At 45.6% G+C, this 27,046-nt stretch overlaps 2 protein-coding genes across 2 annotated transcripts; one reads left to right on the top strand and one right to left on the bottom strand.

The window, feature by feature from the left end:
- Nucleotides 1-126: 126 nt before the first annotated feature.
- On the bottom strand, nt 127-8,280 carry hadhab (hydroxyacyl-CoA dehydrogenase trifunctional multienzyme complex subunit alpha b). The gene is made up of 20 exons (XM_086127961.1): nt 8,126-8,280; nt 7,452-7,493; nt 7,002-7,072; nt 6,416-6,549; nt 6,166-6,304; nt 5,947-6,066; nt 5,734-5,836; nt 4,925-5,047; nt 4,744-4,862; nt 4,617-4,673; nt 4,106-4,215; nt 3,900-4,034; nt 3,075-3,246; nt 2,811-2,897; nt 2,574-2,714; nt 2,320-2,388; nt 1,647-1,842; nt 1,118-1,232; nt 887-1,032; nt 127-554 (listed from the first exon to the last, which is right to left on the bottom strand). Exons 1-20 carry the CDS (start codon nt 8,190-8,192, stop codon nt 409-411), a joined length of 2,292 nt encoding a protein of 763 aa, XP_085984087.1. The 5' UTR covers nt 8,193-8,280; the 3' UTR covers nt 127-408.
- An 825-nt stretch (nt 8,281-9,105) lies between these two features.
- Nucleotides 9,106-26,834, top strand: rps6ka5 (ribosomal protein S6 kinase A5). Its single transcript, XM_086127480.1, has 17 exons — nt 9,106-9,419; nt 13,123-13,194; nt 13,293-13,511; nt 13,823-13,938; nt 14,014-14,115; nt 14,861-14,944; nt 15,067-15,170; nt 15,258-15,408; nt 16,024-16,185; nt 18,174-18,299; nt 19,326-19,459; nt 19,539-19,632; nt 20,300-20,470; nt 20,544-20,735; nt 20,905-21,064; nt 21,191-21,354; nt 21,470-26,834. The coding sequence occupies exons 1-17, from the start codon at nt 9,350-9,352 to the stop codon at nt 21,773-21,775; spliced, it is 2,427 nt and encodes an 808-aa protein (XP_085983606.1). The 5' UTR covers nt 9,106-9,349; the 3' UTR covers nt 21,776-26,834.
- The last annotated feature ends 212 nt before the right edge of the window (nt 26,835-27,046 follow it).

Here is a 27,046-nt window from a genome sequence, read left to right as displayed (position 1 = left end):
GAGTTGGAGATTCGCCCAGTTGCAGATTACAACTAAAATTGATGATTTATTGAATCATTCAAACCTACAGTATGTCCTGTTTTCGCTCCATCATATCTGAGGCTAGGTATGAAACACATCCAAGCCTTTGATTCATAAACAAAATTTTATTTTAGGCCCTACATTTGCATGATCCACCAATAACATCTTTTAATGTACAAAAACAAACAAACAAACAAACACTACCATACTGGGACATTCCGGCATGAATTAGTACTTTCTTTTGGAATATTTTAATGCACATACAACATCATACCCTCACCAACTGTGTGTGCTGATCTAGGAAAAATCAAATTGTCATGAGGCACATTTTTGATGTAGTCGACTGCAGACGTGTTGAGTGCGGCCAAGCCAAACGCGACGAGCGGCTCACTTGTGAAACTTCTTTGTGGCGTCGCTGGCGTGATCTAGGAGGAGCTGGCACGGTGTGAAGTGATCCCCGTAGACGGCTTCGTACCGCTGCATCTTCTTCACCAGCTTGTCGGCGCCAAAGGAATCCACGAAGCGGAATGGGCCTGGAAGTCCGGATGGAGATGCGAAGGGTTATTAATTGGAGATATAAGCGCGTTTATAGGATAGCATTCTCCGGGCAGAGAATGTCACGCAACAGGTGATCAGATCCCGCCAATTTACCAAGAATGCAACTTGAAAATGGCTTTCTTGCACATTCATACGCCGGTGATAACTAACCTGTGCACCCAACAACACGGCAGCTCTGCTTAAGCAAAAATGTACTTTGTGCAATTACACATTTGATGGGTGGCCGGGCACTTGAAATTTGGGTGCCATTTTCTAAAGCATGTCCAGTTAAAAGATCGTGTCGCAATATAATAAGCCAAAGTCTGACCTCCAAGGCAAGGTGGGAAGCCCAGGCCGAAAACAGCTCCGATGTCTCCCTCCAGAGGACTGTTCAAGATGCCTTCTTGTAAACACAGCACCGCCTCGTTGACAAAGCGAGAAACAAGTCGATATTGGACGTCGTAGTCGGATGAACTGAAGAAAGATTTGGAATTAAAGGAAAGACGCTTATCAGAATGCAATCGCAGATCAGTCATTTAAATGGCGAGTGTCAACTCACACAGCGGGATTGGGAGCGATTTTGTATTTCTCCAGGATTTCCCCGATCTCCGGATTGACTTCTCTGGATTTCAGGCCCGGTTGGTACACGTAGCAGCCCTTTCCTGATTTACGACCTAAAGACAGAAAGACAAAAAAAATCTCTAAAATATCAAATTTAAAATTCTGAAAAATGTTTTGCATTTGAGAAATAAAGGCAGAAATCTGATGAGGATAAAATCACATTGAATGACATTTTTTTAAAGTTGCCAAATTGAGAAAATATATTAATCCTGAGAATAAGTCTTAGTTTTTAGGAAAGAAAAGAAATCATACAATCGCCATTTTATTTTTTAAATGTAAAGTGTTTAAAAAGTCGAAATCTAATGAAAACTCTCTTATAATCATACTAGAATAAAGTTGGATATTTGAGAAAAATATATGTACAATTTTGTGAGGAAAAAAAAAAAGTCAACGTCATACATTTTTGAGAAAGTGTGGAGAAATGAGAAATGCTGCAAGAATCAAGTCTTGACTCCATCGCGGCTCACCCTTGAATCCCATGTCCACCAGTGTCTTCAGGACCTCCACGTCGCCGCCGCCGAAACGCGAGCCAAAGGCCTTGCCCAGGTCCTCGGCCACGTGGGCAGCCACGTCGATGCCCACCTCGTCGATCAGCGTGGCGGCGCCCACGGGGAAGCCGAAGCTGGTGGTGAGGGCGTCCAGTTTCTTGGGGTCCACCCCTTCCTGCAATGATGGCACGCCGAAATTCTTTTCAATACTCTTAAATCATTTATTTGAGAAAAGAAGTCAATCCTCATGGAGAAAAGCAGTATATTTGATCATAGTCAGATTACGAGTTGGCAAAAAATAAAAAATAAAATAAAACATTTAAAAAAGACAATTTTATACTTTGAAAGAAAAAAGTTGCAATCCTACAAGAAATAAAGCTTGATTTTTTTTAACAATCAAATATTTGATAGAAAAAAAGTGTACTTCATATGCAGTCTGTCCCGGTTAGTTGCAGCTTTTTTTTTAGGGTGGAGGGGGGGTCATTATAGCTGCCACAGGGAAGCTTTTAGAGCTGCCCCCTGGCAGCTATCATGATCCTCAATTATTGGCAGATTTGTGCGCCATTAGCAGAATATATTAAAAAGGATTTAAACAAACATAAAAAAATCATGACAGCCCTTGAGCAAGACTTGATACTTGAACACAACAAACCTGAAAAACTCGCACAGCTTCAGCCAACATGGGCGCTAAACAGCGAGTGGTGTAGAATCCGGGCCCATCCTGCACACATACAGTAGCTTAGATAGAATGGCTGTGCATTCGTGTTTTTTTTTTTGGGTGTGTTTTTTTTTTAACTCATTCAGTACCAGCCAATTCTGGACCATGCCTGAAAAGACGTTTAAAAACGTCTTTGGGAGTGAATGAGTTAATGATGCTGCTGCTGCTGAATTAAGCGAAAGTCTCACCCCGACCACGATGATGACTTTGCCCTGCTTGAGCCCCACGGCCACCGCCGACGCTGTGGTGTCCTTGGAGGTCTTCTTGGTGGTGATGATCTCAAGGAGCTGCATCTTGTCCACTGGGGAAAAGTAGTGCATGCCGATGACCTGAGGGGTAACAATGAGCAAGAGAAGTTTTTTTTCCTTGTTCAAAAAAAAAAAAAAAAAAAGAGAGAGAGAGAGAGAGGAACAAGTAGACCAAACCTTGTCTGGCCTCTTGCTAGCAGCGGCGATGTCCTTGATGGGAAGAGCTGATGTGTTGGTGGCAAAGATGCAGTGAGGAGGAATCACCTTGAGCGGGGAAGTTCAAATACAACTCATTTGCGAGCCAAAACAGCAGCACTTACCGAGCCTTGCAAGCAGACGTCTCAGCTCGTTAAAAATGCCTCCCCCACTCAGGGGTTACAGCGACAGATGTTGCTTGGACGCGCATTTCTTAAAAAGCATGCGTTTGTGAGTTGTATTCACCGCTTCGACCTCCTTGAGGACGGCGTGTTTGACCTTGAGGTCTTCAAACACGGCCTCGATCACCATGTCGGCCTTCTCGAAGCCGCTGTAGTCCAGCGTGCCAGTCAGGTTGGACAAAATGGAGTCCCTCTCGAAGGACGTGATGCTCCTCTTTTTGGTCTTGTCGTTCAGCCTGATGATTCAAATGGATTCAGCAATGACAAACCAAAAAAAAATAAAGCCAACCATCTCAAGGCTGGATGGTACGGCCTTCAAGCAAAGTGTCATTTTTCCTCCCCCAAAAAAGTTTATTTCCCTCCCTCTTCGTCTAAGAGAAAAATCAAATGAGAATAACAAAGTCAATCCCCACATTTACACCGTTCACAAATTCACCTCCTGGCATTTTATCCCACAGTGGAACCGAAAGAAGATGCCTCAAGGTGCTGCTTGTCCAGTCATTGGTGTCAAGGAAGTAAGATGAAGTGATAAAGCTCAACTGCGAGATAACTTTTGTATGTTGGCAGATGAGCTAAATTTAGCCTGGGTGGTTTGTAGAATTTATAGACTCTTTGGTGCATTTCACCTTCTGGTGCATTTTTCCTCATTCAAATACAGGGTGAGGCAACAAAATATGACCACTTTTTTTTTTAATCATATATACAATTTTGAAACGAGAACTGCTTTAAAAAAACAACAACAAACACACCCCTTGTACACCTGCTGCTCACCGCGGGCAAGCCCGGCCTCGGTGGTGTCCTTCAGGATGGTGTGCAAAATGACCACTTTTTTTTTTATCATATATACAATTTTGAAACGAGAACTGCTTTAAAAAAACAACAAACGCACCCCTTGTACACCTGCTGCTCACCGCGGGCCAGCCCGGCCTCGGTGGTGTCCTTCAGGATGGTGTGCACGCCTTTGTCCACCGTCACCTGGGCAATGCCCGCTCCCATCAGGCCAGCGCCCAAAATTCCAAGAGTTCTGGTAGCAGAGAAACCATCCAGTTCTAACTTGGGATCGAAGACAACAAAGATGGCTGCCGAGTGACATACTTGACTTCCTTTGCAGGGCTCCCAAAGCGGTTCTTCTTGCACGCGACCTGACCGTGATAGAGTCCAATGAGGGCCGCAGACTCGGCGGTTTTACCCAAGTGTCCAAAGTTCTGTGGAGGGACAGGCAACGTGGAGCCGTTATGATCGGGAGTACTGCGTGACTTCCGCCAAGGACATTACACTTTTGTTGTCGTCGTCTCTTTTTGTTCAGTAGCAGGATTTTGCAACACTTTGTACAATCAAGATTTGACTTTGTGTTGACTAATAGGACCAAAGTCATTTTTTCCCCCTGAATGCAGTACTTGGGGGGGATGCGATGTAGTGTAGTCGCGATAAATGAAGCGCGATGTAGCGAGGGATCATTGTATTTCTATTTTCTTTGCTTGGGATCCGCAAGTTAGACATCCACGCTACTGAGCGAGACGCGACCGGATGAAAAAGACGATTTCAGTTACGACCATTTGGCCTTGGTGGAGGTGGACTGCACTGCTTGTCAAAAGGCGGATCTTACCTGAGACTCTGCCAGGTATCCAGCAACGGGACCTTGCTCCACGCCGGTCTTCACACACTGAAAGTCACAAAACAATAGAGTGGAATTGAAGTTCAGGTCAAATGTCATGACGAAGACAAGGACTTACTTCAATGATCTTGAGGGGCGCCGGATAAAGCCCCTTGCTCTGCTTCATGACTTTCCCGTGGACCGTCTTGTAAATCTGGTTGCGCACCATCTCAAAGCTCATCACGTAGTCTTGGATCTCTGCGAAGGAGACCGTCAAAACCGAGTCAAAGTCCCGTTGCAGACGGATGCCTCCGACCTACTCTGCATGGTGCCCTTCTCCTTGCGCAGAGGAATCTTCTTGCCCACGATGCCTCTCGCACATTCCACGGCAACCTCCTCCAGGTAGTCGATGGTCCTCTCCTCGGGGCTCTTCAGACCCGGGCCTGTTCAGGGGGACAGCTTTTGACAACAAGGTCGCTGTTGGTAGCAGCGATCAAATGTCATCATTTTTTTCGGGCAACTTACAACTAATTTAATGCCCACATCCTACGCATATATGCATACACTGGAAAATACTGCATGGCTGTCAGTCGATTAAGATTTTGAATCCTAGTTAATCGCATGATTTCCAGAGTTAACTTGTGCTTCATCGCAAATTTTATATCTGCTGTAATTGTACAAAATAAAAAAGATTTTTTCATACTCTTGTTAATAGCAAAAGTAGACAAATATGTTCACCCAATATAAATATAGTTGTATGGTTTCGTTCATTGATGCAGTCATTTTTAAGTCATTCACAATGTTCATTGACATTAAAAAGATACTTTATAATTAAAAGGCGGGTAAACATCAAGTCAGAGGCGTTGATGTAATTTTACTGCCGTCTTGAGTGACGCAACTTTCCTGCAAACAAGCCAAAAATAACACCAATGACGTTACATGAGCTATCGTCAGAAGTTGCAGAGTCAAATACACTTCAAGTCAAAAGAGCAAATGGCTTGGATTCACCCCCAAGTGACAAACGGCCATAAACTCAGCGCTCAACGGGGTCTGGGAGTGCCCATGCCTGCGGCTCGGTCTTAATCACTAACTGGTAGCCTACCAACATGAGTTTAATCATTTAAGTTACCAAGGGGGTCTACAAGCTGGTCGACGAGGCCCATCTTCTTGGCTTTGTCCGCTCTGATGTTTCGCCCCGTCAGCATCATGTCAAAGGCGTTGGGCAGACCCAGCTAGAAGAAGTAAACGCAAACAACTCATGTGAACAATCACTTTTTTTTTCCCTAAAGAAAAAGTATTTTCCGTGGAACCCGATGAAAGCCATTTGCTGAAAAAACCCCACCATCTTAGGGAGTCTCTGCGTGCCACCGGCTCCCGGCAAAAGACCCAGCATGACTTCCGGCGTACCCAGCACTGTTTTCTTGCTTTTTGTTGCGATCCTGTACTGGCACGCGATGGCAAACTGGATTGACAAGAAGAGAACACAAGACGCGTAAACCAGTTGATACTGTAAAAAACACAAATCAAATGATTGAGTGTGACAGCGAGATGCTTGGCTGACCTCTAAGCCTCCTCCCAAGCACGAGCCATTGATGGCAGCCACGATGGGCTTTGGGGACTTTTCGATCTTCTCCAACATTTTCTGGCCTTTCTGCGAGAGTGCTGTGACCTCCTCAACGTTGCTGCAGCCCTGGATCATGCTGTGGCCGAAACGTGGTTGATTGATTGGGGGGGAGATGGGACGATTCAAGTAAAACAGTTCGGAATGTGCTGGACTTTGGACGTTCCGCTCTGACCGGGACCTCTCTTACTCGATATCGGCTCCCGCAATGAAACATCCCGGCTTGGAGGAGATGAGGACGGCGCTCTGAACGGCATTGTCCGCCCACACCTCGTTCATTACTTCCGTCAGCTCCTTTTCCATTTGGACCGACAGTGTATTGACCTGGATGGAAGGAGGATTATAAACTGTTCTTCTTTTTTTTTTTTAAACAAAACAAAATCAAAGAAATATGTCGCTGATTTACAATGGGGGTGGGGGACGGGGTTCATTATCTTTGTCTTATGTTGTAATGTGACGTAAAAAAAAACAAATACTTGTCAAAACTCTCACTTTTTTTGCTGATTTTAAAATCGTTAATATCGGGCGATTAAGTCCAGTTCTACTGCCATCGTCTCATCTTATCGTGCAACGGAACATGTTGAATACATACTATCGACCCCACATTAAGAATTATCCCGTATGCATGGGAAGGCTGGGGGATTCTCCCCCCCGCTCCCTGAAAAAAGAAAACGTTTCCAGGATGCACCAGAAAGCCTTTGTACAGCTCACGAGAAAGCTTCCATTTTCATTCCTCACTTCCTTTAGACACTGCGTGAAAAGCTGTTGTGCTTTACCTTGGAATTGGGGTCGTTGATTCGAACCACAGCAACGTCGTTCTTGACTTCATAACTGACATGTGTTCGGGCTTAGGAGAGAGGGAGATAATGTACCGTGAGACAATGATACAGTCAATCGTCACTACAAGTAGGAAGTTAGCGACTGAGCCCTGCTGGGAATAGTGAAAATACACAAGTTGCTGATTGTGATGATTTTGATGTTTGTTATTATTATAATAAATAGTTTAGGATGACAGCTTGTGGGATATATTGAGTTTAAACCATCAAGTATGAAGAACAAATAAAATAAATGTTGCGAGACCATTATTTGCTTTTTTTTTTTTGCATTTTGTGCAGAGCTTGGTCCCATGAAAACCGAGTGATCACTTTACATCAAAACTTTCATGTCGCACAGGAAAAAAAAACTTTATTGCATGACAGGACAGGTTAAGAGAATTTAAAGTTTACCTAACATCGGTGTGGCCACTGAGAAGGTTCGAAAGGTAGTTCCTGTGTAGCAAAAATATAAATAGATACAAGATACAAAATACAAGAGTCATGGCACAGCGACAGGTCAGAGAAATGTCATAAAAAACATACCAACAGTCATAGTTTGGCAACATTTGCATTGGGGAATGACACATATTTTTCATATACAGTACTGTATTTAGTCATATGGCCCTCAGAGCACTTGAGTGACCTCAAGGGGCTCCCACTTCAACCCGGAGTTATGAATGACCCTTCACCCACATTCGAGACGTCAGACGTCTAATCGGAACCACTACAATGGCAAATTGACAAGACTAACATGATCCAAAATCTGATCAAATTGACAACCTTTTTTTATCGACAGGAGAATGACCGATTTTGAACATCGTCTTTTATTGGCGCCGCTGTATAATAGTCGCTGATCATTAGCATTATTACACATTCACGAGTCACACTTTGAAAAGAAGCGCCTGTTAAACGGGGGTAAAATGCGACTGGTACATGGAGTGAAGTGCTCGCCTCCTTATTTAATACAGTACATGAGCACGCCTTCCATACAACTAGTTGGCGCTTTCCAGTCAAACTCAAGACAGTCAGCCCAACATAACTTATTCCAAAAGATATATGAAAAACATTTTCTCGCTGTGTTTCACCTGGCGCTGCACCGTATCTCCTGAGTGTCAACTTGGAGAGAACGCCGAGGGATCGAACACATGCCATAATGCGGGAGCGGCGGGCGGAGGTCAGTCGGCGGAGGATAGCTAGCTAGCAAAGTTAGCTCGCCTTTTTCTTCTTCGTCTTGTTTGAGTTGAACGGGAGATTGCCAACAAGGGTTCGGGTTCATTATCGCCACTTACCGGACTGGAGTGTAGGTAAATCAGTCAAAAGGAAGAGATACAGTATTTATATACAATGTACTTTTTAAAATAGATATCCATCAAAACGGTGTACAGTATAGATAAAACACACACATAGTTAATTGCATATTTAAAAATGTAAAGCAATTGTAATAATAGGCCTTATTTCTATGTAATTATTTTCAATAAATCTGTGAACTAATGTTTTCACTGTGATATCTCTCCTTCCATGCTTGCATGTGTGAGTATGATCGGGTTGTGATGTGTTGTGTAATTAAGATAAGATAAGATAAGATAAGATATCCGTTATTTGTCCCGCAATGGGGAAATTTACAGTCAGAGTTCAGAAAGGAAAACACTGGGTAGGGAGAGGGAAAAAACCGTGTGTGATAAAACCTTTAAGTTCGTACCAAGGATTGCAACAGGGAGACTTGGAACACATGCAGGATGATAAATCAGTAATATTTAACCACTCTTCCACGTTTTTATTAATCAATTTAATGTAGTTACAAATGCATTTTAATATGATTTATGATGTCACTAAATCATAATACAGTAATTTCATTCTATCAAACATGAGTCAACTGAATTCAATTTACCGAAAATGTATTTTATGGGACTTAATTTTATTTCAAGGAACTTCAGCACTGGAGCTCGTACAGTTCTGACGAAGGCGGGACTTGCCTGTCATCAGTTTTCAAACAGCCAATCAATGAACGGGATTTTGCGTAGCAACACCAATGAGCACCAAGGGGCTGCCTGGTTGCGAAGGTAGAGGCAAAGTAGTATTTCCACCTTCCACTGACTGACTGTCTGGCTGGCTGTGCTGGCTTCATGTTGGCAACCCCAGTGGCAACATACGGGCACGTAAAAATGTCGGTGCCGTGTGTGATAAAACCTTTAAGTTCGTACCAAGGATTATTTTTTTAATGTATTATTTGTTTTCCTTTTCGGTCAATCGAACCTCGGAACCTCGCCGGGAATCGCCGATCTGAACTGGAGCCCAAAGAAATCATCACAATGCCATCGCCGATGGAGGGACCGTCCAGAGAGTGTGACCTCTTTACGGTGAAACATGAGCTGAGGAACGGTGAGAGTGCTGCGTTAACGCACATATTTTTCGGCGGGCTACCGTACATGTGTCAATAGGGAGTCGTCCTCTTCGTTGAAGCTACTTAAACGAGCAAAAAAGAGGCGGGGGTTAGCGGGGCGACTGCCTCCCCACCAACTGCACTGCCTCTCGGTGACTAACGTTACCTAAGCATTCAACTCACTCCGGAGCTATGGCTAATAAACAAAGCTAACTTGGCCGGCCCCGGCAACCACAATTTACCAGCTGCTTGTCGTGCCATTTGGCCAGAATAAACCGTAAACCCTCGTCGTCTGAATAAGTCTGACCCTGTTATTAGCATGCCCACCCAGTTGTCTGTACGAAGTCACGTCAAAACTTAAATAGGTCGGGCACACGGCTCAAAAGACAGGCGATCTGTCAAAAGCGGAGCCGAGCTAACGTGCTTTGCGTCATCAAAAAAAAAAAAAAACCCAAACATTTATTAAGGGTATTTTAATTATTTACGCATTAGCATATTTGCTTTGACCACATAAAAATGGTAAATTAATGTATTTTAAAACTGCAATAAATAAATACACGAATGCAGTGGACCCCCGGATACTCGCGGTTTGGAACCCGCCTATTGTCCTTTGGGCGCTCCAGAATCCGAAAATTGCAGAGATTTTCTGACTAGGCCGCCCCCTCCCCCCACAGTGGTACCTTTATTTGTGATTTATTTTATTTATTTATTTTTATTTTTAGATACACACGGTCACTTGGCACCCTTCTTTGTTGTTGTTTTTGAGCGTGAGCAATATCTAGCCACCATCAAGGGCGGCCCGGTAGTCCAGTGGTTAGCAGGTCGGCTTCACAGTGCAGAGGTACCGGGTTCGATTCCAGCTCCCAGTTTGCATGTTCTCCCCGGGCCTGCGTGGGTTTTCTCCGGGTACTCCGGTTTCCTCCCACATTCCAAAAAACATGCATGGCAGGCTGATTGGACGCTCTAAATTGTCCCTAGGTGTGAGTGTGGGCGTGGATGGTTGTTCGTCTCTGTGTGCCCTGCGATTGGCTGGCAACTGATACAGGGTGTCCCCCGCCTACTGCCTGAAGACGGCTGGGATAGGCTCCAGCACCCCCCGCGACCCTAGTGAGGATCAAGCGGTTCGGAAAATGGATGGATGGATGGATAGCCACTATCGATTCACATTGGTTCCCTTAGCGCATAGGTGTCAAACTCAGGTCCTGGAGGGCCGCTGTCCTGCATGTTTTCCAAGTCTTGAGAGCTTGCTGATGATCTGATCATTTGAATCAGGTGTGTTGCAACAGGGAGACTTGGAACACATGCAGGGCAGCGGCCCTCCAGGACCTGAGTTTGACACCTATGCCTTAGCGTGAAAAGAAGGATATTATCAGTTGGTGGCGGTAATGGGAGATTAAGCTGCTTTGCCAAGTGCCAGTTGATGCGACAGAAGAAGAACAAGGAGAGTGCAGTCGTGATTTTGGACATTGTATTTCCAGTTATGTTAATTACATGAAAAGCTGTACCGATGCATCTAAGCATAAAAACGATAGAGTGGGAGTAGCCGTGTCCATCAGATACTAGAATTCAAGATTGAAATGGGTAAAAGGATTAACGGAGAGTTGTAAGTGTTTACGGGGAGATGGTACGCTTGCTTAGATTGCACTTCAAGGGTTAACAGTTCACAAGTTAGTCATTTTGAAAATAATCCGGATCAAGTACTGGAAAGTCAATAAATATTGTGTAGCATACAAATTATGGGGTATTACAGAATGTAGTGGATTGTTGGAGGGAAGGTGATAGAATACATGAAGTGGTAATATCCAATTAGATTTGGACATAGAGATTTATACAGTCCACTTTTCAAGCTGGGGACGCACAAGTCAGGGATCTGTCAACGTGCAGAAGAAGACACGTTGTTCTCCGTCTGTATGGAAACACGGGTGCATTATCTCATTAATATTCGCTTCTTTCGTTAATTCCAGAAATATCTCAATTTCTTTGCCCCCTCAAACATGTCTTCCTTAATCGTCCGCTGCTATTTTTTTGTGGCGTACATGTGATGTCATATCCGCTCAAAACAAAAATATGCGAGGTGGTGTGCGGGCCTGACATTGCTTATTTGCAAAACCTTTTTCCATTGCCAAAATTCGCATTTTACTTTGATCAATACGCTGAAAGATCCATCTATATTGGCCGCTTGATGGATGAAAATAATGACACTCAACTGTTCCCCTGCCAAATTTTGGAATTGTCATCAGCCTTCAAGATTCCAGTCAGCCCAGGACCTAGTTTTTGAGGAGCAGAGCTAGTTGCGTTCGGTCGTGCACCTCCGCTGCGGGTCTATTAATAAACACAGAGATCAAACTCGGCCTCGGCGGGGCGAGCACGACAACGGCGTTATGCAATGCACACCCCTGACCCGGCAGTCGATTGGGGAGTGCGGGGGGGGGGGGGTTGTTTGTGGTTGTATGCCCTCCCAGCCTTGTCACGTCTAGTTGGAGGCACTCAAATCGCTCTCTGGGGTGAGGCGTTCACGACGATATGCACACTGAGCACGATCATCCGGCTGTGCGGAGACATCGTGAGTCGCACCGAAGACCTCACAGATGGACGCTAATGACCCTCCTCCTCCTCTCGTGTATATTTCCAGTGGGTGTGCAGAACAAGCATGCTATTTATGTAACATGTTTTGTTTAGTTATTTTTTTTTTAATAAACATTGCACACATTTTTGCAGGTCAACAAACTCGGAAGGCGCCCGAGGGGGTGCTGTCAGTACGCCGCTGCTTTTTGTTTGCCACTCACTCATTCATTCTGTCATTTCAAAGCACTCCGACCGTTGGAGCGGGCTCACTGCTTCATATTGCACAACCTCACATTCATACGACCAATGCACTGATGTTTCACCATTTATTACACATGAACTTCCCCAGCTTCTTTATGATGATTATGAATATGATTATTTTTGTATTTTTGTGTTCATTTGTCGAGTTTACACAGATCTCATCGGTTCGGCAGACTGAGCACTTTATGCATTCACAAAATAAGACATAAATTGAGTTGAGTTGAGATAAATCACTACAACCATGCAGTTAAAAAAAAATTGAAATACATTGGTTGTTATATCTTCTGACTGGATCAGTGATTCGTTATCTTTTTTTTTTTTTAACTCACTGATCGGTTATTGGCTTGGAAAAACCTAGTTATTTGCTCCTTTTTATGTCTTCCATATCCCAACATACGGGTATCATTATAAAAGCCAGCAGCTTTTTCAACGATCGAGTTCACATCATGACCCCAAAATACTGGCCTCCGATTGATCCATTGCTGTTCGTTTGAGTAAAATAATCGGCACCGGGCTCGGGGTGGGTGGTGGTGGTGTCACATCAACCTATTCATATCTGTGTTAATAATGTAATGAGTAATAATGATGCAACGGTTGACATATCATTGAAAAGCTGAGATCTTTTTTTTTTTTTTTTTGATTAAGCCAAAACCTCATTCGGACAAGATGGGTCACTGTGACTCATTTTGGCTCTGTGGGTCCATTTTAGCACAAGTCACACACACATTCAAAAATGTGGTTCCTTGCTCTCAAAATGGTTGCTGTCTAAAAGCGAGCGTGACAAGAAAGACTTTGCCGCCGTCTCTTTTATATGGCCATCATATCCGGGTGATACTTTTATAATAGTTTGTGCGTGTGTGTTTCTGTGTCTCGCAGCCAACTTGACGGGCCACGTGGAACGGGTGGGAATAGAAAACTTTGAGCTGCTCAAGGTGCTTGGCACTGGAGGTAAGTCCCCGTTGTTGATGGTAAAGCTGATTTTCGTGTGTGTGTGTGTGCGCCAAACTGTGTCCCCTGTGTCCTTTTGTCAACTCCCCCCCCGTCAGCGTACGGCAAGGTGTTCCTGGTGAGGAAGGTGAGCGGCCACGACGCGGGCAAGCTGTACGCCATGAAAGTCCTGAAGAAGGCCACCATCGTGCAGAAGGCCAAGACGGCGGAGCACACGCGCAGCGAGCGTCAGGTGCTGGAGCACATCCGCCAGTCACCCTACCTCGTCACGCTCCACTACGCCTTCCAGACCGACACCAAGCTGCACCTCATTCTCGGTGTGTTGCCAATTTTCTGTTGTTACGGACATGAGAAGCTTGACACCAAGCAACACGGCCAACAATCATCGCAAAAAAAATTGAATCAATAATTGCCCCACAACAAGCAATTTGGACCCGGCACATCTACTCGTGCGCTGCAATTGAAAAACTTTACCGCCAAATCTTAACATGCATTGGCAACGTTTTTTTTTCTAAACTGATAACAAAATGACCCTGGTCTAACATTTTAATGCCCCTCCCCCTCCACTGCTCCCCAAACGCACTCTACAAATCCAAGGCATTCTTATAACTATGATTGACTTCCGCAGATTACGTCAATGGCGGCGAGCTCTTCACGCACCTGGTGCAGCGGGTGCGCTTCAAGGAGCAGGAAGTGGCGCTGTACAGCGGCGAGATCGTGCTGGCGCTGGAGCATCTCCACAAGGTGACGGCGCCGGCGCACCGGTCGCGTCTTCACATTGTTTGTAGTCCTTAGTAACGGCCTCTTCCCCCGTTGCAGCTCGGGATCGTGTACCGCGACTTGAAGCTGGAAAACATTTTGCTGGATTCAAACGGTCACATCGTCCTCACAGACTTTGGCCTCAGTAAAGAATTTGACCAGGTTTGTCTTCATCCTGTGATTCACATTAGAGTAAGAACCAGAGTGAACTTTATTTTTTTTAATGTTGGGGGGGGAAGAAAAATGAAAGCCACTGATGCCGTATGATAAATCAAATGAATGGCAACTAGTTCAAGGGTGCATCCCGCCAAAGCGGTTCAGATAATGGATGAATAGTAGATGAAACACATTTTTTCTTTTTATTTTAAAATATCGTAATCCCTCACTATAACATCTTTCATAGCTTTGCTGTTTCATGGATTTTTTTTTTCCGTGCAGTTTATTTATTTATTTTTTTAACCGTGCATTGTATTCTGCATCCTGACAGGCAAATTTTTGTAATAATGAATTTGCATTTTCATAAATGCATTCATTTATCAATTTTGTGACATTGAATAACCTTGCTGCATTGTATAAAAATGTTTTGCTCTTTTTTTCATCAGGTAGCCGGTCAATTATGTTCCAGATACATTATTAAGAAATATTTAGTTTTATTGCGTTTATACAGCTGATAATAAGGGTAATGCATTTATTTATTATACTATACTGTACATAATTTCGCACAATGTTTCAACATGTAATGGTATGCAAAATAAAACAATATACACAAACGAATAACATCTCCATCGTTACATTTATATGCAGCCTGAACAATCTGAGTAATAGCAGCTGATTTACTTTTTTTTTTTTTTAAAAGGCCTTTTCAAAGACAACAATGCTGAGTGTGGATTTTTTTCCACTGAAACAGGTGGATCGAGCCTTTTCTATGTGCGGCACTATCGAGTACATGGCTCCTGAGATTGTGGAAGGAGGCGAGTCTGGACATGACAAGGTGACTTCGCTACTTTTACTGCCGTGATTTATGCTAACTGATGCCCATACACGCCAAGAGCGCTAGCATCAAACGTGTGTCTGTGTGTGTGTGTGCCTGTGTGTGTGTGTATTCCCTCGCAGGCGGTGGACTGGTGGAGTCTGGGCGTTTTGATGTACGAACTTCTGACCGGCGGCTCTCCCTTCACCGTCGACGGTGACGAGAACTCGCACACAGACATCGCCAGGTGTGAATCGACTTCTCAGATGACTTGTTTTTCCATCGGCCGCGCGTATCGTCCACTGAAACATCTGTCTGGCTCCGTCTGCCCCAGGAGGATTCTAAAAAAAGATCCTCCTTTCCCCAAAGACATGGCGCCACTGGCCAAAGACATCATCCAGCGGCTGCTCACCAAAGATCCCGAGAAGAGGCTCGGCTCAGGTCCAAACGGGGTGGAGACTGTCAAGAAGCATCCATTTTACCAGGTCCGTGCTGCCATCTGTGGCAGAGAGCTGGGCCATTCTGCGACATCGAATCGGGATTTTGATTGTACCTTGACACGGTGACAAAAAAAAAAAAATCAATTCTAATAGAAGAAAAACGATGAATGTGCCCAACAGCGCGGTGTGTGTTTGCAAATTTCTGCGTTTTGAAAGTACCCCGAATGCCCTGTGTTGCTTGTCCATCAAGCGCGTGAGATGATGTGATTCTTCCCTTGCTGAGCGTGCTTTAAGCAGTTAAAAAAAAACAACTAAACTAAAACTAAACAAACAACAAAAAGAATTACACACATTGTATGTTTAAACACAAGACATACTTTGTTTTAGAAACTTTGTCACTGCTAATGCTAGCAGTCAATATGAACTCTGTTTATTTATTATTTACATTTCATATTAACTACTTTATTTGAGATTCAATTTGGTCATTAGGGGGGTGGGACAAGAGACAAATGGCATTTTAGGGGTTACTCCAAGACCTCTTGGGTAGTTTTCAAACCACCATTTGATGGGAGGGACGTAAAATGTCCTTCAATTCTAGAAATGTCAAGATGACCACAGATGGAGTCGCTGACATCGAATTTCCCCCCTTACACCCCGCAGAAAATCAACTGGGAGGACCTGTCGGCCAAAAAGGTGCCCGCCCCATTCAAACCGGTCATCCGGGACGAGTTGGACGTCAGCAACTTTGCGGAGGAGTTCACGGAGATGGACCCCACCTACTCACCCGCCGCTCTGCCGCAGAACTGTGACCGCATCTTCCAGGTGGGACACCAAACATTCTGGTTATTTTTAATGACACAGCGTAGGACTCTGCATGCATTTTGAGTGAGTCGTGGACGGCTCGTAAAAATCAATCAATAAATAAATTCATTAAAAAATATAGAGGTGTTAGTATTGTGAGTTTTTCAGGACAGGACGGATGTACCAAGTTCTCACATAGAACATACAATATTGGGTAAGCGTCAGGAAGTGTTTCCGGTGCGCTTGTCAACAAATACAATGCAGCTTAGCCCATGGCTAGCATACGCCATAGCTAGCAATACGCTTTTGGCGGGATCCCAGGGTGAAAGCACCGCTCTAGAAAATGGACGCATGAACGCGCGTCTCCTTTCCCATGTTACATTGTCACGTCATGACACCAAAAATCGGTCACCGCGCACTCCTCCGTTAATATTTGCTCCTCTCGTGCGGAATGTTGATTCCTGTTCTGCCTTTTGCGACTATATTTGACGCGCTCCGCCGCAGTCCAAGTCGAGTGTCAAGTTGTGAATGTCCTCAAAAGGTTGCTGTAAGTCAACACGCGTCTGTGTGCGGGCCCGTCGCCATTCACGCCGCTTCAACGAGCCTTTCATCGGCGTAATTGCAGCCGCCCGCGGTTTGCCCCATTGAAGCCGCAGATGCGAATGACTATTTTTGAGGGCTCGGCTTTGAACCGTAATACGGGCCATAACTCCCCACCGCCAGCTGATGTGCGGGCGTTGCAATTTCAACTCTCGATTGCCTTCTGGATGCTCGAGCCGGGCCGCGATCAATAGACGCATTAGCTCGGCTTCTCTGATGGAATAAAAGGTGGCACTCGTGGAGCGTCGCCGCGTCTGCCGCGGTGACGCCTCCCGTCTTTGATTGAACGTTTTTCTCTCTCGGCCCGCCTGGGGAGGGGAGGGGCTTTTACCCCGCGCCCCCCTCCGCTCCACCAACGGTGCCTCACAAAACAGAATTAAAATTGTATTAACAGCGCCAGGCTGTGATTTTGACAGCAATCACATTTTCAAGCCCGGCAATTTGGGGCATCTTATTGACGACGCAGCCATCCTTCCGTCCATCCGATGCCGTCACTCGCGCACGCCACAGCTGTGTGTGTGTGCGTGTGTGTGTAAAATGAATGCCAGCTCTTGGGGCTCCGGAATCCCCGCAGTTGGAATGAAGCGGTCGTCTCTTCACAATGAGCGTTGGTACAGCAACAACACACCAAAAAAAAAAAAGGAACAGCTGGACAATTTCCGCACAGAATTGGGGTGATTATTAGACTGGCGATTATATCTCCAGGGAAAGATGGACCAAAAATGTCACTGGTTGAAACATACAGTGGAAATCTCTCAAGTTGTAGACCTGCCAAAAAGTTGTCTGGAGAAATAGGCCAAAAGTCCAACAAAACTTCACATGTGAGCTCATCAAATCTCTTGAGGCTTGAGCTCAGGTTGCAATGAAATGGGACAGACACAATCCGCCCCAAGAAAATAGACAAAGAATGACCAACAAAGGGATACAGAACGGGAGTCCGCCGGGTTGCCTTTTACAGTGTCCTGTTTTCTCAGATAAAAATAAAAACATAAGCGATGGTGAGAACATAAAGGAAAAAAAACCCCTCCAGACTGAGCTCCTGTCACACATGAATACACGACACACTGACGAGCACACGTGGAGGGGGGAACATTACGCTCCAACCTGCAGAGGGCAGGCTTCACAGCCAGCAGGGTGCCACCACATCCCATTCTCCAGCGGCCCCATAACATGTTAAGTCGTCTCACACCGGGACAATTCAAAGTATTCAATCATCTTAGTGTGCTGTTTTGCATGAAAAGCAGCTTCACATACGTTTCACCCTTGAAGTTTGATCTTTTGCAGTGGCTATCAGTTAAAAAAACGTTTCTGAAAACATCACCTCTGCTGTTGATGAAGGGGTTTTGACGGCATGTTAACCCCCCCTCCCATTTGTGCGTATTTGTGTGGTTTGAAAAAAAAATTTGTAGGGCTACTCTTTCATGTCCCCCTCCATCCTGTTCAAGAGGAACGTGGTGATGGACGACCCCGTCCAGCTGTGCGGTGGCTCCGAGCGGCCCGGGTCGGTGGCAGTGGCCCGCAGCGCTATGATGAAGGTACGGACGGACGCATTGTTCTGAGCACGACGACGCAGCTGCACATTCTTTGCGGCTTCTCCATCGCCACCGATGATGCGATCAGTTCATTTGCGATGACTTTCTTTCTTCCTTTTTGCATCTTGCTGGGAAAGGCTCCAGCACCCCCGCAACCCTGAACAGGATAAACGATGTTGCAGATGGCCCACGGATATTGCTGGCGGTTGACGGAGTCCTCGCATCCCCGATACTATTTTTTTTTTCCATCGCTTTTCAGGAAACCAAAAAAACAGCATGTTTGTTTCGTAATTAACATGAACTTGCTCAATAACTTATAAACATAGACCCATGTGAGGACTGAACCAAAAGTAGAGATTTCATCCATCCATTGTCTGAACCCCTTTATCCTCACAAGGGGGGGGGGGGGGGGTGCCGGAGCCTATCCCAGCTGTCTTCAGGCAGTCGGCGGGGGACACCCTGAACCGGTTGCCAGCCAATCACACGGCACACAGAGACAAACAACCATTCGCGCTCACAAGTGCCTCTCGCAGCCATTCATGTCCGCTTGCACTGCCAGCGGATGTGAGGACTTATTCAAAACATCCAGCCGCGGCCGTCACGCTTGCCTGGTCCTTATTTTTTCAAAAAAAACATTTTTTTTCTTGCACATTTCCCACAATAATTACACCACGTTACACTCCCAGTCGATCACTGCTTCGCCATGTCGGCGCGCTTTGGAGCGAGCTTTCGCCTCATCGGCATATGAGCTGCACGAGTTGCTGAGAGCCTCGGGGGGTTCTTTCATTAAACGGCCACTCCCAGAAGCCTTATTTGCAAATTGAATACTTTACAGTGTGGAGCCTACAAACGCCACCGAGCGTGTTGTCACTCGCGATGGGAGCCTATTTGACATGACCTCATCAGTAAAAAAAATTTAAAAAAAAGAAGCAACTTGCGACTTTTTACCCATCGTAGTGCAGCGGCGGGCAAGCGGACCTGGAATGTATTTTCCTATATTGAGCATTTTCCGTCTCTGGCTTGTGGCAGGACTCGCCTTTCTATATGAGCTACGAGATGGACCTCAAGGACAGCGCTTTGGGCGAGGGGAGCTTCTCCATCTGCAGGCGCTGCACGCACAAGAAAACTGGGCAGAAATACGCCGTCAAGATAGTCAGCAAGCGGTACAAAGTTCACGGAAGAAAAACTCCTGATTTAAACGGATGTTGTTGTGAGCGCTTCCTTTTTGTCTTTGGCCTCCAGGATGGAGGCGCAGACTCAGCGGGAAATCGCCGCTCTGAAGCTCTGTGACGGCCACCCAAACATTGTCAAGATGCACGAAATTTACCACGACCAGGTGCGTCCGCCTCCCACTTTCACTCACTCCGACTCTAACCGGGGATGTGGCTGTGTTCGGCAATAATCCTCATAAACAATTGTCACACCACCTCCGCCCCACATGCGCAAGTCTTAAGCCCGTATCTCACGGAGCTGCGAAGGTTTGCGCACGGCCCGATCGTTAGTTTTTCGTCAGGGTTCGTTCAAGGTTGCAAAGACGTCTGCCAGACATTTGGAAACTCCATTAACGGTCGCAAACAGCTTTTCTCGTCGCAAAGATATTTTGAACATGTTCAACCTTTGAGGGCAACAAGAAAAATGTTTGTAAAACCCTCCTGGGTACCTCTGATGAACTCCAAATCAAGGTCGGATGTTCTAGTAGGCTTTCCCTGACCTCATTTGTATACTTTGTATTCCCATTATACATTGCAAACAAGCACTTTTTTTTCACTTTTTGTTAAGCAGCTAACCCTTACCAGCTGATCCGTTGTTTATTTTCCCACCACTGCCGGGAACAGACCGCGGTTTAGCACCGGCCAACTCCACAATTAGCTTCTCGTGGTTGGGTGGCATTTTTAGGGCGTTACACAAAGAGCACAAAAATTAATTTGACAGAAAAATGTGCGAGCAGGTGAATTTGTCAAAGATGACTTATTGATGTTTTTTTTTGTTTTGCATTGCGGCAGATCCACACCTATCTGGTCCTGGAGCTGCTCGGCGGAGGGGAGCTGCTGGAGCGCATCCGCCGCAAGCGGCACTTCAGCGAGACGGAGGCCAGTGGCATCATGCGCAAGCTGGTGTCGGCGGTCAGCCACATGCACGACGTCGGCGTGCTGCACCGGGATCTGAAACCAGAGGTAGTCGGCACACTCGCCGCGCATGACTTGGCGACTTTCATCAACTCACAAACAAGTCCAAAAAATTTTGAAGAACCTGCTCTTCACTGACGAGAGCGAGAGCTCCGAGATCAAAATCATCGACTTTGGCTTCGCTCGCCTCAAGCCGCCGGACAATCAGCTCCTGAAGACGCCGTGCTTCACCCTGCAGTACGCCGCGCCCGAGATCCTCAAGTATGACGGCTACGACGAGTCGTGCGATCTGTGGAGCCTGGGCGTCATTCTGGTGAGTGGAGAGTCGGTCAAAAAAAACAAAAAAACAGCGTCAACCGTGACCCATTCTGTCGTTTCAAGGCAAAATGCACGTGAAGGCCAAAGCGAAGCCGAGCATCCGTCGAGCAAAGTGTATGTGCCCCGTTGTCGCAGTGTGTTGAATTTGACGACGTCGTTCGCAGTACACCATGCTGTCCGGCCGGGTGCCTTTCCAATGTCAGGAGCAGAGCGTGACCCACACCAGCGCCGAGGAAATCATGAAGAAAATCAAACAGGGGGACTTCTCCTTTGAAGGCGAAGCCTGGAGGAACGTGTCGCAGCAGGCCAAAGATCTCATCCAAGGTGAGAACAGACGGGAGGTTTTCGCGGCCTGTCCTCGGCATTCCGACGTCAGGCCGCCTCCCCATTTTTTTTTATGCGGGTCGTGGGACTTGGCGCTCCCGACTTTAACCGTCTGCGGTCCCGCAGAGCTGCTCACCGTGGACCCGAGCAAGCGGATCAAGATGTGCGGCCTCCGCTACAACGCTTGGCTCCAGGACGACAGCCAGCTGTCTTCCAACCCGCTCATGACGCCGGACATCCTGGGCTCATCCACCGCGTCGGTCCACACTTACGTCAAAGCTACCTTTAACGTGAGCTCGCCTGATGCCTCCCGTCTAATAGTCGTGATTCACTCCTCGAACCGGGAGTTCAAACGAGACCAACGATAATCACGTTCGTCCGCCGTCCTCCTCGTTGTGGCGGCAGGCTTTCAACAAATGCAAGCGGGAAGGCTTCCGCCTGCAAACGGTGGATAAGGCGCCGCTGGCTAAGCGGCGGAAGATGAAGAAAACCAGCACCAGCACCGAGACGCGCAGCAGCTCCGGCGAGAGCACCCACTCCTCGTCGTCCTCGTCGCAGTCCCAGGAGAAGAACTTTGCCGAGGGGAGCCACCGGCCCGCCGAGGGCACGCCGGGCACCACGCCCGTCGGCACGCCCACCGCAACGGACTCGGGGCGGCAGCAGCAGCAGCAGCCGGCGCCTCCCGCCTTTAACTTTTCCGATGGGAAGTGACCACTCTCTTTGCTCCTTTTTTTTTTTTTTTTTTTTAAATTGCATGACAAGCGTGCAACAAGGAGCAAACCTCCTCTAGCAATAGCTCGTCCCGCTCTCGATCCCGGGCCTACACACACACACACCCACGTAGATACAAAACACACACACACACACAAACATAAACTCAAAAACACACACACACACGTACACAAACACTGCAACACATTCACACACTCACACTGTGTCAATCAAGGACAGGACCAGGAAGGAGTTGTCACAAGGCAAAAAAAACAAACAAAAACAACGCAAGGGCTGCCCTCCTGTCCCGACATTTCCAGCTTGTAAGCCCCTCCATCCCCCGTCTTGCGCGATGGTCCCCGAAAGGTCCAAAGGGAAAAAAAAAAAGAAAAGCCTGAGCCACAAGGGAGGAAATACGAATGCTTGGTTGCATCGTGGGTCCACTTCTGCCGTCTTCGGCGAGCCACGTGGAGCACGGGTATTTATACGCCATTTGTACGACAGATTATTATTTATGATGGGATGTATTGTTAAATTATTTATGACCCGGAGGCGAGTATGTGTGGAGATGGTGGCGCTATTTTGCGCACCGTACGTGCGTCTAAGCTCAAAAAGACTGTTTTGCAAGAAGTAGTTTTTCCAAGAAGTAGTTTGTGGTCGATGGTGGATCCCCCTTTTTTTTTTTTTTTTTGCGCAGAGAGAGAGCATTATTGCTAAGTGGCTACTCAGAGTTAGGTTAGCGTCACTAACTTGAATGTCTAAGCAGTGTAGCCCGATTCCAAACGCTGCACTTAAAAATCAACCAAATGCATGCAACACTATTTGTCCCTTCACTCCAAAAATACAAAGCCCCAGACAAGACATGACGACGTGCTCATTTGTGGCCTGGAAGTTGGTATTTTATTGCACAGCGAATACAAATTTGTGAACAAAGTTGAAAACGAAAATGAAAAATATTCACGTCATTGCTGGACACAAGTGCACCTTCTCTTTTTTTGTCTTGTGTACCCCTGAAGCTTTAATCGGCCAAACATAAAAAAAAAATCAAATCATGTCAAAAAGCTGATGTGATAGATTTTAAGTAAAGACATTTTTAAAAAAATCAAAAGTATATTTTGGGACACATCAAGCCATCTCTGATTCAAATTTGCTGTGGACCAGTGTGACCATTTCGTGACCACAAGCGAGGGGAAAAAAAAAATCCCCGTCATGTCTGGGGCTCCGTAGGAAGGCGTCGATATGCCACATGACTTCAAAGCAGCGGCCATGCGCTAAAGTCCCAAAGCAGACGGCTCAAACGCTCCCTCAACTTCCATTTATGCTCATTAATAAAATAAATGGGCCCAAAAATTGCAAACTGCTGATGAGTTGGTGGCGCGGTTTATAATGTTTGTTTTGTTTTTGTCAGAAATTCAAAGCGTCTGCGCCGATTCTCCTAGAAATGTAGCATATCAAGTGAGCATGAGCGCGGTATTTCCAGGAGGCATCAACAGAAAAATGCAAATGTGAATTTTAATGCGTGACATACACGCTTATCATAATTAGTTTACGCCAGTTTGATGTGAAAATAGGTAGCACCTGGACTCTGCCAAATGCTGCAACCTTTAGCTAGTTAGCTTAGCATAACAACTGACTGTCTCCTTCAGAGATGCTTTTTTAATATATTTTTTGTGGTCCGAAAATGTTTTGAGGTTTGTCGGTTTCTTACCTGTTTGGATATGGTGGTGAGAATATTCTACGCTAACCATCGAAATACACGCTAAACCGAAGACATGTTCAGTAAGTGGGCCGCATTCGGCACCGCTGTGGCGGGTACAAGCTCGTCAGAACGGTTTCCCACCACAACCCTAACAGAAATCAATTATGTGCGGTACCCTTGTGGGACCACCAATTACAAGCCCCGTTTCACGCCGGCTCTCTTCCGATTCGCCGCTGTGCTGTTTTTGTGAGGTGCGGCTGAAGAATATTTGGGGGATGTCACTCGACCCACAATTGAGTATCGTGTGCGTACAGCGCAGTCGGAACCGCGACCAGATTGTGACTCAGCGAGCAGGTCCCATTCTCTCGGAGGCAGTTTTCGCTCTACCGTAACATTGATTTGTTTGCCACTGTCCTCGGTCCGCGTCGAAGCCAACCAACTGCTGCTGTCGATTATCCGAATGCGCAAAGCTGCAGCGGCCAGAAAAGCAGCATGAAAGGGGCTGTTTGAACCACGCCTGCTGCCACGACGACTCCTTCGTTTGCGCGTCAAGTCTAGAGTTGTAGAATTTCGAAAGCTATGCATGCCAAACCCCGCCCCGGCCCGGCCCTCGCGTCCTTCGTCTGTCCGCTTGCGTTTCGTGGAGTTTCGTTTGTTGGTGGAAGTCGCTCCTCCAAGTCTTTCGTTCGGATGCACTCAGCCGGAAAACCAAAGCGCGATACCACCGCTGAGAATAACCTCGAGATACAGTAGCCGCTCCGTCCTCTCTCTCTCTCATGTGATTTATGCAAAACTGGTGTTTGTTTTGTCCCACTGCGCCCATCATTTCCCGTTTTGCTTTGAACTATGCAGCCCCCATTTTGTGACCAGTTTTAAATATTTCGGAGGGTCCTCGTCGTCTTTGCAGCGCGACAGCAGCCACTTACGCCGCGTCATTCGTCCACAATGGGAATGCAAAAAGTGCGATCCGTGGAATCCGCAGCACAACAGACCTACAAAGCTCTCCTTGAACTCACTGCCACCCCCCCTCCGCCCCTCACCACCCCACCCCACTGCCCTCCACCTGCCAACCCTTCTTCTTTTGTTTGGGTGTATTAATAGCTGAAGTGGAGCACAGCGGAAGAGAGTGTCCTACATCGAAAGCCCCCCGCCCCCGACTCCCCCGGCCCCTGGAGCCAGGCACTATTAGCTGATGTGCACCACTTGTGTTGGTGCCAAAGAAAACACAAGCCTTCTTGTATCTTCACATCCATCCAACGACACGTCTCCGCAAAGAGGTGGTCCACAAACTCGTTGACCATGATCCATCCACTATCCGTGCCGCTTGACCTCACGAGGGTCGCGGGCGGTCCGATTAATCATTACTGATGTTCATTGATGTGGAAACGCAGCTCATGTTCCTTATTGCTCTTAATCATTAGGACACAGATCTGCAACACTTTATTTCTCTCAGTCTCTGCTGGTGTTCACGTTTTCAAATAATCACTTCTGCAACATTCTGAGGAAATCACAGTGTCCCATTTCCTGGTGAGGTATTCATGAGGGGGGTTACTATTTGTTGTGCACAGTGGCTTCTATCAATAGTTAAGATCCTAAATACACCCCCAAACTATGATCCATTTTACCAGTTACAGCTGTCCTCTTAAACTAGTGGTATCGGTACTTGATATCAGTTTTAATGAGTACTCAAGAGTTGCGTACTTGTACTGATAGCGCTCTGTAACATGTATGTCATCTCATTTTGACTAAAATACGGTGCATCTAAAAAGTCTACCAGACAATTTATTTATTTATTTATTTATTTTTCAATGAGGCCAATGATAAATCAGTTCCAAACAGTTTTCACCATGATTGTGCCCCTGAACCTGTACAACCCAATTGGGGTGGGGGGGGGGGGCATTTTTAGAGAGACGACGTAAAATTAAACCACCTGAGATAATATGGTTCCAAGCTGTCGCGATACGCCAATGCAAAGTCGTTTTTGTTAGCTTGCAGGCTACAAATTTAGGTTTTCAAAGACACGGGTTTCAGCTACAATCAAGCGGACAGACTTCAGTCCTTGGCTGAGTAAAGGCACAATTTTGATTGGATTTTTTTTTTTCCTAGAAACTGTGAAAATCTCAAACATTTCACTCGCCTGTTCTGCTTCGCACCAACACTCGCTTCCAGCGGGGAGGGGCATCATCACTCTAGAATACCAAAAATACAAATTATGAGAAATTTTAAATATATATATTTTTAAATTACACCAAGAAAGAACAAGATTAGAAAATATCTCATTATCCCAATAGCCCAGTTTCCCATTCTATGGTTATCATCACATTTCTACTTTCCTTTCAATGTAATTGAACTTTATATGCATTATATTATATATTATATGCATAATAACTTTGTATGCAGTGATGGCTGTTTGAAAATGCTCTATAAATACAGTTGAGTTGAGTTGAAAAAAAATCATGCATTCATCATTTACATGAAATTCAACCCAAACATTAGCAAAAAAATCTTACAAATTATTCCTTTTCTCTTGTTATCATCACACTGACTTTAAGAGGTCCCACTGTACTTTATTGCCCCTGGAAATTGACATATTTCAATATCAAGTCAAACAAAACTGAAAAAGTATCATTTTGCAAGAATCGCCAAATGAAAAAAGACACTACGTTTTGTACAAAAGCTTAACCAGTAAATTCCTTCTGGAAGAGACTCGCAGTTGCTCCGTTTTCCCTTTTGGTTTTCCCCCTTCTCTGTGTAAAGAAAATGTACTGTAGCAGTCAATCCCTTTGAGATGCGACACTTTGCACTCTGATGATTTTTTTTCTTTTTAATCGATTATCTGTCACGTTCGATTTCATTTGCATCAAAAAGAATCTCCACTAAGGGTTTTTGCTTTTTTCTTTATCGAACTTGTGGTCCACTGTGAATCTTTTGAGGCCTTTAGCCTAGTGGGAAGTAAATCATATGTCCTTTTCTTCTCAAGAACGCAATCGTACGTTTGTTTGCTCATTTAGTCAATTTGTTTTTGTTGTTGTTGTGTTTGTTGTTGTTGTTGTACAGAACCTGCTTTAAAAACAAAAACAAAAACAAAAAAACAGGTAACGCGGTGTGTTGTTCTAGCAAACAGCCGCCAGATAGCAGCAAAGCACACGTGGAAAGATCTCAAGAGTATTTGTTTAAAAAAAAAAAGAATAAGAAAGAAAGTGACTAAACTACTGTAATAATTGTTGACTGATCAGTTCGTTGTCTGCAGTTGTTTTCTTCCATTGTTTGATGTGAAAATATATTTATATTTATTTTAGACCTTTAAGGTCCCGGGAACTATTTGTCACGTCACAATAAAATGTTCCTTTGTGTTTACTATGTTTGTTTTGTTTTTTAAGTCATTTTCGCACGGATTAATTGTTGCACAGTCTTGGGGGGGGGGGGGGGGGGGGAAGCTTGGACTGATGAGTTTGTGCATTCGAATGATCGATTGAAACTCCAGCTCTAATTTAGGCATTTTAAAAAATATATATTTGTTAAAGTAAAAAAAAACCCCACAAAATAATGTTTCCCATTTTATTTAGCATTTA

This window comes from Hippocampus guttulatus, chromosome 13 (assembly GCF_054856545.1).
Source record: "Hippocampus guttulatus isolate MCC_2025c chromosome 13, RoL_Hgut_1.0, whole genome shotgun sequence".
NCBI lineage: Eukaryota > Metazoa > Chordata > Actinopteri > Syngnathiformes > Syngnathidae > Hippocampus > Hippocampus guttulatus.
Note: the sequence above shows the minus strand (reverse complement) of the source record. Positions and strands in the feature narration are given on the sequence as shown.